Consider the following 12,040-nt stretch of genomic DNA (forward strand, 5'->3'; position numbering starts at 1 on the left):
CTAATTCAGCCTTTTGTAAGGGAAGTAGGTAGCAGACACCGTGGCTTTGAAAGGGTCAATTTGTTCTGAGTGGCAGCAGCAAACAGAATGTTTCCATTTTGCTGCCTAGCAGGCCCTAATGGTGGGTCAACGTGCTTTCTTAAGAATATCCATAAATTCTGGTGGCAAGTTAGGTAACCAAACTTTCTGACCTCCGGAGCCAAACTGCTAAGTGAGAGTTTTGGGGTCTGGATGCCTGATTTGTCCCTGGTTCCAAGTTAGAAGATCCAGCCTGTTGAGGAGCTTCCTGGGTGGAACTACAGAAAGGTCTAGTAGTGTTGTGAACCAAGGCTGACAAGCCTAGGTGGGAGCTACTAAAGATCATGGATAAATATGGGATCAGCTATGATACAGTGTAATATTAGTGCTGAATTAACCACTGTAAAACAACAAAACTTGTTTTAAAAAAATAGTTAAAGAAGTCTGCTGAACCAGAAATGTAGGAGAGAGAGGTGGAAAAATGTAGGCAAATATCCATGGCCAGCTCCTCCATACTGCACTGTCCTTGGGTAGTGAATGTGGGAACCTGGAGGAAAAGTTCAGGCATTTTTTCATTTTCTGCTGTAGCAAAAAGGTCTATTTGAGGGGGACCCCCACTTTTGGAAGTAGGGTATGAGTACTTGTGGGTGGAGTTGCCATTAATGGACTTGTTGAAGCATCCTGATGAGCAGGTTTGCAAAATCTTTGCCTGTTCCCAGTAGGTATTCTGCTAGCAGGAGAATGGGGTCATGTAGAGCCCAATTCCAGATGGTCTGAGACAGGTGTGAGTTGTTGAGACCGTGCCCCCCCCCCCCCCCCTTGTTTCTGCAGGCAATACATGGCTGTTATGCTGTCTGTCTGGATTAGGACAACCTTCCGTGTGAGATGAGGTAGGAATGCTTTCAATGCTAGGCGAACAGTTGGAAGTTCTAGGTAGTTGATGTGGAGAGATTGGTGCTTGGCATCCCAGACACCCTCCACTGAGTTTTTGTTCCTGCCTGATGGTCCGTTGCAAGAATGATGTGGGGAAAAAGGTGAAGAAAAGACCGCCCCTTCAATAGGTTGATGGTGTTCAACCATTGCAGGAAACAGTGAATGTGGCAGTCTATCGACACTAGATCTTCCAACTGACCCTGTGACTGAAACCACTGATGAGCTAGACATTACACATGTATAATCTTGCGTGGGGAACTATGGCAATACCAGAGGCCATCATCCCTAAAGAACACATGACCATCCTCACTGTGAGTTGATGATTTGAGTGAAACAGATAATTTTGCATGAAGGCTTTGGGACTGGGGTAGGCTAATCCTAGTTGTGTATTTAGGCCTGCCCCTAAATGTGGTTGAACCAGTAATGGATGCAGATGAGACTTGGAAATGTTGACTGTAAACACTAAGCTATGGAGAAGATGTATTGTCATCTGAGTGTTTTGCAGGCACTAATGATCAGTGTTGGCTTTGATAAGCAAGTCATCTATGTAAGGAAATACATGGACATTTTGTCTGTGTAGATGGCCTGCTACCACTGCTAGGCATTTGGTGAAAACTCAGGGTGCTGTAGTGACCCCGAATGGGAGAACCTTGAATTGGTTGTTTGCCTGCTAAGACAAACCTTAAGAGTCTGCAAAGAGTTTGGTGTATTGATACATGGAAATAGATGTCCTATAGGTCTATTGTTGCCATAAAGTCACCCTTTTGAGGAGGCAGAATGACATCCTGTAAGCTGAACATGTAGAAGTGATCTAATAGTATGAATTTGTTTAAAGGCCTGAGATCTAAGATTGGCCTTAACGATCCCTCCTTTCTGGGGTTTAGGGACAACAGAGGATACCCCTGAGCCCTGATGTGGAAGAGGAGCAGGTTCTATAGATTCTTTGAGGAGAAGAGCTTGAACTTATTGGCTGAGCAATGTTTGATGTCCCTGCGCAGGCTTGGGAGTGAGGTGGAATATTTGGTGGTGAGGTAATGAGCACCAGACAGTAGCCATGTAGGATAATGGCTAATATCCACTTGTCTGTTGTGATTAAATGCCAGGCTGGAATGAAATATTGCAGTCTACCCCCAACAGGTGTTATGTGATCAAGGGGTAGGACAGGATAGTCACTGCAGAGGATGTGGCTCCACGTGGGAGGCCCCATTACCTCTACCCTTGATGTTACTGCCTCTGAAAGAGCTATGGCAGTAGCTCTTTGCAAAGGACCCTTGTGAATGTTTTTGGTAAGAGGTGGATGCCTATGAAGAGGTAGATTTGTGTGTCCCACAGTAGGCTGGACGACTAAAACTGCCACAGTGAGCAAGTGTTTGCAGCACTCCCATGGCCTTAGCGATCTTTGTGTCTTTCTTTATCTTTTCTAGAGTAGAGACTAAACAAATGCTCCTTGTCAAATGGCATGTTCAAGGCGCAGCCTGTTGAACTTTGGGTTTAAACCCAGAAATCCTAAGCTAGGCGTGACGTTTTAGGAGAATACTGGAGTTTATTCCCTTTGCTGGAGTGTAAGCCGCATCAAGCACACACCTTATGGAGGTGTTTGAGATGGTTTGTCCCTCTGCAACCAACTGCTGATTGCGTTTTCTGTGCTCCTGAAGTAACTCTTCCATCTCGTCCCAGGAACTGCAATCATAGTGTGCTAGAAGTGCCTGTAAAATGTCTGCAGCCTGAGCTGCAACCCTTTTCCCCCCACAGCGTCTACCCTTTTTCTTTTCTTATCTGGATGCGCTGTCTCGCCCCCCAGTGGCTTGGGAGTTGGCCCTTTGCATGCTGTGGTGACACCTAATGAGTCTGGTGGTAGCTATCCTCTGATGAAGACAGAATGAGATGGTGCAGGCTTATACTTTTTGTCCACTCTCCATTTTACTACTCTAGCTCTAATAGGGTCTTTCAAACTATCAGTATGCTAAAACATACCTTTTAACATGGTTCTGTGAGACATCTCAAGGTGACGAGCTATGCAGTCCTGAAGTGTTTTCTTGGACCTGAAGGATTTTGATTTGTCGCAGTCAGATGCTTTGTGGTTCAGAGACAGGCACAAGTTGCACACCCAGTGTTGATCTGTTTGCAGATACTTTGTGTGGCAACATGAACAAAACCGAAACGGCGAGCATTCCATTACCAGTGGCACATTTTCAGGGAAACTGGTAGGGGTGTTGAAGTTAGGACCCCGAAGGGCAGTGCACTGAAGAGGCTTCAGTTGAACAGAATCGAATCAACAAGATTTTCCAGTGAAGTGCAGATTTAAGAACACAAACAGTAACAATACAGACGAAAAGGATAGAAAAAGATCAAAGACTGAACCGAAACTGAGTCAAAGCTTGGACTGGAGGCACACCCATACGAACCAAACAGTGGAGAGAAAATAATCTAACAACAGAGTCGATGCGCATTATCGCCAAGAGGAGGAGTCACTTGAGCAGTGTGACTGAGATCCATCACATTATCTGTCCCCAGGTCACAAATATTGAATCTCATCTTTCACTGCACAGCACTGAAGCTGCTCAAATATGGCAAGCTGCACTAATCCCAAACAAGCAAATTAATAAGTCAAACACTTCTGAAACAATTAATATATTTTGGTGGATTAAAATTCACTTATTCATTGAATAAAAGTATTCCCCTTCAGAAATTACAAAAAGTAAAAATTAATTCTTACGTGAATAGACTTTCTATTAGTCGCAAATTGCGTACAGATTCAACAATTATATTTCTACGTTTTAACAGCCTGTATGTTTCATGTGGCCTCTCTGCTAAGGTCTTGGTGCCTTTTTTCTTTTTCAGCTCCAAATTCTTTTCCTAGTCGGGAAATAAAGAGCCAAAGTTAAATCTGGAATTCTATATCAAAGATGTATATTGGTAGGGGAAGATTGATTGCAATGTGCATAAATCCATAACTTTAGTACAAATCACGCACCTCATTAATACTTGTACTCCTGGCCCACAGGCACCTTCTAACGAGCGTACGTTTGATCGCACTGGAGCAACATCACATGAAAAAGCAAACTTCATACATTGACATTTGACACTTTGTTCAATAAGACCCCTTCTCCTGCCCAAACAGCACCAAGAGATAACAGCACCCAAGAAACACCTTAAATAATAATGTCACCGATTGTTGTCCATAAAAGTCCAATTCAAAACCATATGTATGTCACCATTTCCCTCCTGCTCCCAACCTAGGTTAAGTTGCTTTCCCAATGTAGTTACCCAACAAGTCACTTGCCTTTGGTAGATCCAGAAAGCTTTTTCTTACCTGGCCTCTTACACACCACTACCTGATCTTGTACAGCTCCGTGTTGGCTCCTTATTGCCCAAGAAATGACAGAGCAGAGCCACATACACACCAGGCCGCTGAGGTCAGTTTGTTTTTCACCTTTAAATGCTCTCAGCAGTAGAGTGTTAATTATTGTTACTAGCAAGTTGAATACTAACTTGGGACCTTTTTAGAATTAATTTGAGACCTTTTAAGATTGAAAAAGGCCACTATGCAGTATGAGGAAGTTGAAGGTCAGTGAGGAATCTGCAGTTAGAGTACCCACCAGAAAAAGCATTACCCAAGGTAAGTAACTTTTTTCCTGACTAATACTTCTCACCTTACAATTAACACCAAAGCAGAGGCTCCCCAGGTGGAGGGTCTGTGGGGTGGACTCAGAACAAAAAGCCCTACTGGACGGAGTGAGCAAAGTGTCCTTCCTGCTGGGCTTAGCTGTCAAGGCGGTAGTGTAGTACTTTCTAAATGTATGCAGTGATGCCCACGAGGTAGCCTGACACGTCAAGGACAAGGGCTCCACAAGCCAAAGCAACAGTACCAGGCTTAGCCCTGGTAGACTGGGCTCTTAGATCTTCCAGAGGCTGTTTCTTGGTGAAAGTGTAGCAGATTGTGATGCACAAGACTATCCAACTTGACAGGGTCGTCTTCTGCATTCCCTTTCTGCATCCCGGAGGACCCCAGAAAAAGTTATCATCCACATGGTGACCCTTGGTATGATCAATATAAAAATCTCAAAGACCCTTTGGGGTCCAGCCAATGTGGCTTCTCCTCTTCTTTTCAGGGCAAAACAAACACTGGCAAAGAAATGGATTGCCCAACATGAAAAAGAGTTACTACTTTTGGCAAGAGTGCCGCCCAAGACCTCAAAACAAACTTGTCTGGAAAACAGTGGTGTATGGCAGTTGCACAGAAGGCGTCTGGAGTTCACTCAAGTTGACATAATCGAGAAGAGGAAACAAGTCTTTAAAGTCAGAAGAAGCTGCAAGCAGCTATGCACCAGCTCGAAGGATGTAAGAACATGTTAAGGTCCCCCTTTGCATCACTGATGGCTTGGGATCGAAGATGTTTTTCAAATCTTCAACAAATCTCATCACATTTTTTTTTTTTTTTTTTTTAAAAGGGCAGTAGGTCCAGTAAACTAATAAATGTCCGACAAACTCCTTGACTGTGCCCACTGCAATGCCTTGCATGACCAAAGATAAATTAAAGAAATGATCCCAACAGCTTTGCCTGTAAGCGATCAGTCTTACAACTGCCACATTAGGTCACAAACATTTTTCCAGCGCCTTGCATAAAAATTTCACGCAAGGGCACTTGGCAGCAAGGATGATTTCACCACTTGAAGCTACAGATCAAACACAGTCACTTGGTACCGCTCAATCACCATGCACGCAGGTGTAGATTGTGCAAATTGAGGTAAAGGACCCTGCCCCTGTCACCGCAACAGAAGATTCTTGCTAATCTGGGGCTATAAACATAACTTGGGTCCAGTTGCTCTTTATCTTTGTCAGCACTCTCAGGATGTGAAACTGAGGCAGGAAAGAGTTCAGTGTTCTATTCCAGCCAAATGGCATCTCTTTAGGAGTGTTCTTGCAGTAACTCCCATGCGCAAAACGTTCAACACTGCCTTCTCGATGGTGGCAAGAAGATCTAGCAAGGTGTTTCCCAAACTGTTGGAAGATGCCATCTGCTACTTGAAAATGCAGTCACCTCTAATGACATACCAGCCACTACCTTCTCAGCTCCTCTGCTCTGGTACTCACAGACTCTGCCAGGTGGTTCGTAATTAGGAAAACACCCTGGTGCTCCAACTCCGAATAGTACCTTGGCACAGGACCCAGGATTGTTGCAATAATACGTGTCAGTGGTACTGTGCATAAGAACGTGCACCACTAGTCTTCCCTTTAATAGGTGGCAGAAAGGCCTCTAGAGCCAAACTAATGGCCTGCAACTCTAACAGACTGAAATGGAGTCTGGCTTCCTTTGAAGACCAGAGTTTTCTGACCTCCCTCTCACACGATGATCGACACAGCTCAGCAAGGATGCATTCGTCACAACCATTAGTTCTGGGTGGAGAAGGGAGAGGGGCCTGTCACTGGACCACTAGGATCTGAATGACATTGGTCAGATATCCTTCATTGCAGAGCCCACATTTCATAGCTATCGGGAGGATTCGGGAGACTGAAAGGCCAAGAAACCTGAGGTGTCCTCACCCAGATGCATTATCAATGCTGAAACATCAGGATCAGAGCATGAATGTGATGCCCTTTTTGTGGTGGGAGGAAGGCCCTGAACCGCACTTTGTCCATGATAGGTCTCTTGAGTGGAAGCCTCTTTGAAGGAGTCAGGTACTATTTTGGCTTGCTGACAGTGAATCCCAATGAAGTCTGGAGCTTTGTCATCATTGGGAGATTTCTATGATTGACTGTGGCAGGCCCGCTATCAACAGCCAGTCAACAAGTTAAGGGAAAATTGGTATTCTTGAGCTCCAAAGATGGGCCGCAACCACCACCATCACTTACGTAAACACAGGAGAGGTGGCTGAAGGGGAGCTCAGCAAACTGAAAATGCTCCTGGCCTCCCATCATGAACTGTAGGTAGCATCTGTGGAATGCAGTATTGGTATATGAAAATATGTGTTCTGAAGGTCAAAGAGCACCACCCAATTACCCATGTGCAGAGCAGACAGGATATGCAGCCAAGTTAGTAATTTGGATGCATCCCTTACCAGGAAGGCATTTAGAGACCAAAGGTCCAAAATAGGCCTAAGACCCCACCATCTTCCTTCTGCACAAGGAAACACAAAGACTAACAACACCCTTTTTCTGAGTCTGGTACCCTTCTTAATCGCAACCTTGGAGAATAACACCGACCCCCTTCAGGAGCAGAATGGACAGTTGCTTTTCTGAAATTCGCTTCGGATTTGAAGGGTGGAATATTTTGTAGGGCAAAAAACGAAATGGTAGTCCTTAACCATGTTTATTGATTTGTTAGACCCATCTGTCAGAAGTAACAGATTGCCATATTTGTAGGACATTATGAATCCTGCCCTATCCCACCACTGGGAGGGCATGCACCATTATGGCAAACTAAAGTGGTTTGGTGGCTGCTGCGGGAGGGGGAAGAAGTATGGGAGGACTGATGCCCCTTTTTTGGACCACATGGGGCCTACCAGATCCATGTCAGAAGTGGGGTGAATTCTATATCGGTTGGGAAAGCAGTTTTTACCTATATGCCAGCTCTCTGGAAAAGCCCCTGAACTTTCTGAATAGGTGTGGAAACTGATTGTCAGGGGTCAACAGACTCAAGGAGGGTGCCATGGTTCTACTTTCCCTAGAGGACTCCAGTGCAGTGTGTGCCCTCTCACAGAAGAGTTGTGACCCTCCACATCCAAGAGAGAGGCCTTTACATTGCCAGGAAAGCCTATGGAGCGGATCCACATGTTGACAAAGTAGAACACTGGTGCTAACTGCCCTTCTGACACAATCAGTAATATCTACGCCAGCAGATATTATATTTGAACTCTTCTTATCCTTCATGAATCATTTGAGCTAAAGAGGACTCTAGGGCTTTGACCAAGTGGTCATCAAGGTATTGGTGAAGGACTCATTAAAAGGGAGTAAAAGTTCAGAAAGCTGGCCCAAATGTGCAAAATTCCTCTAAGAACATTTGTTTTTTCTCAATTGAAAACAGCTGCAAATCCAGAAATTCAGCTGCCCTCCAGAACACCACTGCAAATTATGCATTTTCTTCAGTTTGTTGGTCTGTCACATGTCAAACGCTGCCTCAAGAGATGTCAATGCGACTAGGCACTTGTAAACACATGCAAAAGACATCTGTGTAGCAAAGGGGGAAAAAGCCACCTCCCACCCATCACCATATCCTGGGTTGTCCCTTGATCTTAATCAGAGCCAAGAAGATAATGGAGCATCTGCAGGCATGTACACCCCGGTAGAGGCACCAGATCAGAATCCGGGTATATGCTAACTGGTTGCATGTTTGTAATCTCATAGAACATCAGATGACATCTAGCGAAGCAGATTTGGTGTCAGACATGGGTATCAATACCGGATCTTCTTCCGGCACCACTAGCATCAGCATCAACACAGAGGAGACCTGAACAGGAGCAGCAGCCAGAGTGGAAGCTTGTATCGGTGTCTGCCTATGGGACCCCCAAAGTGAGTCCCAACGGGTTAGGCAGCATAGAGATGGATACATCGGCAGTAACAATACTAGTGGCCCTTGTGGCTCCTTGGGACCTAAAGGTACGCCACTGAGAACTGGAAGCACACAAAACACCTCTGCTGGGGTGTCATTAATGGCTTGAGTAACTCATTGCACCAGGATCAGTAGAGGTTTAAGCTCCGTAACCAGAGACCTCTAAGGCTAACTTACATTCATCATGATCCCGTTGTGCCTTCTCTTCGAATTCAGAATGAAAGGATGGTGACATGCCCCACTTTGCTTTATGTCTACGCTTCAAATTTATTTTTTACTTATTGGAAGACTTAAAGTTCAACACTAACCTGTGGCAGGAATGGGGTAGGATCCGCAACTTGGAGTGGGACTTGTGTGAATGTTGCAACCTCTTTGTAACTTGTGGCATACAGTTTAAATTCTCTGTTCCGGATTGCCTTGAATGCATGAGGGCATACCTGTCACAGAACTGAGTTGTGGCCCAAGCCTATACATTGTGTTTGCTGAAGTTGTTGCACCTTGGCGGACAGCGTTACCTAGCACACTGGATTTTGCTTTTTAGAGTCACTGGAAGACTGACTAAATTAGGAGCATAGCTCAGGATCCACCTGGGAAAGCGCAGAAAGAAATGGACTGATGTCAGCCCATACGTGCAGCTTATATGTCGCTTTGCTTTGTCACTTTCAGGGAGGTACAGAGCCAATGTGGTGCCACTTGGCACCACCTAGTGGCATGTAGGAGCACTGATGAAGATTTCTAGATTCAGTCTGGAGCATGCAGAAGATTCTATGGTGAACAAACTGCAGTTTAATGAATCCATCACAACCAAACATGCTCAAAATGTGAACTTGTGCAGGAAACAAAGACAGGGTGTTGGTATTATAGCATTAATTTGCACTTGAAATACAAAAAGCCTTGTGGGAATACTGGTAGGCGCGTTTTCCCTAAAAGGTCAACTAGCTCATTCACTGACATACTTCAGGTAAAATATAACTGAGACAGTAAGTATGGCAAATGACAATGACTTGGGTTAGATGCTTGGTTGGAGTGGTCAGTTTCAGAAAATCTTAGTCTCCAGGTGACTGAAGAAAATGAAAGGGGCTTGAGGTGGACGAAGTAAGGTCAGATTCAGATTCACTAGATGGGGCAAGATGGCTGGAAATGGGAGTCAAGGGTGTGGGTTATTTTAGACTAAAAAAATAAAATAATTGAGACGGTCCTCACAACGTTGTTTAAACATGCAGAGAGAATTCTTAAGGGCACCTGGGTAGAAAAAATCTGAAAGGTGTTTCTAGTCTCCCATATTTACTTAGGAGCCTCAAAGATGTGTTCTCAAATCGTCCACAGTGATCTAAGTTTGTGTACTCAGGTGGTGCCCTGAAGCAGGATTTGCTGGTGAGCTAGATAAGGAGGCGTCTAAGTTTGCTTCTTTTTCTCCAAGCTCTGATAATGGTGTAGACTGTGTTGCAAAGGAGAAAATAACCCAATGGGCCAGTGTCACTGATGTCCCTGTTGTAGTGCTTGTACTCTACTAATGTTTAAATGAGAAATAACATGAAAACTAAAATAATGATTTGTTGCCTGGTCGCTTAATACATTTTAGGCTATTAATTGAGTGAACTCAATATATGCATACCAGCACCTGCGAAACATCAGAAAGAATATTTCCTTTTGCAATGGTTAATATTACCTGGAGAGAGCGAGAGAGAGAGCGAGAGCGCGTGTGTGCGTGCGTGTGTGTGTGTACACATCTACATAAACACTAGATAAAAAGTCAAGGACACCATTCACTTACTTTTTCATTGTACGTTAAAATCTCTTCCACTAAAGTTACATCATCATGTTCCACAGCTGAGTGTGACTCAAAGGTGAGCTGTGCTTCTTGGCTGCAACTACCAAAACTGCAATCCATATCTGTAACAGTATAAAAAGAACTTCTGAACTCTACCACATAGCATGCTGAAGGAATTAACCTATTTGCCTAGTATTTCAAGTCTAGTAGCCTCACTGAGACAAAACACAAAATATGGGTTTTTAAACACCAAACACTAAAAACCAAATAGATTACATCACTCACAGTTAATGACATTTTAGGAATGAGTAACAAAAGCATAAACTTAAAAGTAGACTTCTAAGCCATAACATTAAAAACGTGATGCCTTTGTGTGGCAAGCAGTACCTCTGATTCATTCAAAGTACAATGGTAAGGTGTTCAGAAGAGGTTTTAAGTCTAGAAAACGAATTTACTTCCCTTCAGTAACTCTTTCTGGTAAATTCTCTCTGGACATTACACACTTTTTGAGTACTCACATGTAGGAAAGTACCCTCTTTTTGACATGGTCCACCCCCCCCCCACTTTTTGCCTGCTGTCAGTGTGTTTTGACTGTTGTCACTGGGATCCTGCTAACAAGGACCCCAGTGATTGTGCTTTCCCCCTCTAAATTTGGTTGCTTAAGACTTTGCACTCCCCACAATTGGCATACTGGTGTTGCCATATTATGGTACTTAGATATGCAGGGCATTGAAGCACCAGGGGTTCCCCGTGGGCTGCAGCATGTAGTGTGCCACCCATGGGAACTCATGCAGTATGTGTCTGCAGGACTGCCACTGTAGCCTGCGTGAAAAGGTGCATGCACCCTTTCACTACAGGTCACTGCACCAAGTCACTAAGTCATCCAATGGTAGGCCCTCTTAGCCCAGAGGGAAGGGTGCAGGTACCTGTGTGTGAGGGCACCCCTGTATGAGCAGAGGTGCCCCTACGAACTCTAGCTCAATTACATTGGACTTCGTAAGTGCGGGGAAGCCATTTTTAACTGTGTACTGGACACAGGTCACTATCTGTGTTCAGCAACATAATGGTAACTCTGAACCTGGGCATGTTTGGTACCAAACATGTCAGAATCATACCCCAATACTGCTGCCAGTATTGGTTGTATGATTGCATGCACTCTGGGGGCCTTCTTAGAGGACCCCTAGGATTGCTCCTACTAGTCTTCTGAGGTTTTCCTGGCAGCCCACCCCATAGACCGGTTTCTACCCTCTTTCTGTTTGACCAGCTCAGGCAGAGGAAGGCAGAACAAAGGATCTCCTGTGGGAAAGGAAGGTAACATCCTCTCTCTTGGAAACAGGTGTTACGTGGCTGTGGGGGATTGAGGCTGTGATCTGGGATACAGAGAACACAGACGCAGATTTCTAACCCTTAGTAGGTGTTTTCGTGCTTTATTTTAAGTTCTATGAGAGGTGAAACACAGTGATTAGGATAGTAGCTTTTCCGTCCTTCCTTTTGTTTCTCTTCTTCCAATCTTGGGACTTCTAGGGTCTTTAATGGCTTCCTTAATTTTCTCTCTTTCAGGTGGCGGGTTTCAGATGTCCTTCCCTTGGTCCACGGTTTCCCTCGGAAGAACAGAGGATACAGCAGGTAAGTGGGACAATATTTTATTGGTCTACTGATTTCTGTGATTAGTGAGGGGGGGGGGGGAGGTGGGGATGTGAGGGAAATAGTGAGGGGTTAATTATACAAGTTCTAATACGTTTTTGTGGAGTTTTTCTTTTAAGGGGATA

At 44.5% G+C, this 12,040-nt stretch overlaps 1 protein-coding gene across 1 annotated transcript in view; it reads right to left on the reverse strand.

The window, feature by feature from the left end:
- Nucleotides 1-12,040, reverse strand: part of GTF3C1 (general transcription factor IIIC subunit 1) — a 1,928,973-nt gene that overhangs the window by 1,508,585 nt on the left and 408,348 nt on the right. Inside the window, exons 10-11 of the mRNA XM_069210709.1 lie at nucleotides 10,275-10,393; nucleotides 3,668-3,807 (exon numbers count right to left, since the gene is read on the reverse strand). Coding sequence (XP_069066810.1) covers nucleotides 3,668-3,807; nucleotides 10,275-10,393 — 259 coding nt within the window. The remainder of the gene's footprint in view (nucleotides 1-3,667; nucleotides 3,808-10,274; nucleotides 10,394-12,040) is intronic.

The sequence above is a fragment of the Pleurodeles waltl genome, chromosome 10 (assembly GCF_031143425.1).
Source record: "Pleurodeles waltl isolate 20211129_DDA chromosome 10, aPleWal1.hap1.20221129, whole genome shotgun sequence".
Classification (NCBI taxonomy): domain Eukaryota; kingdom Metazoa; phylum Chordata; class Amphibia; order Caudata; family Salamandridae; genus Pleurodeles; species Pleurodeles waltl.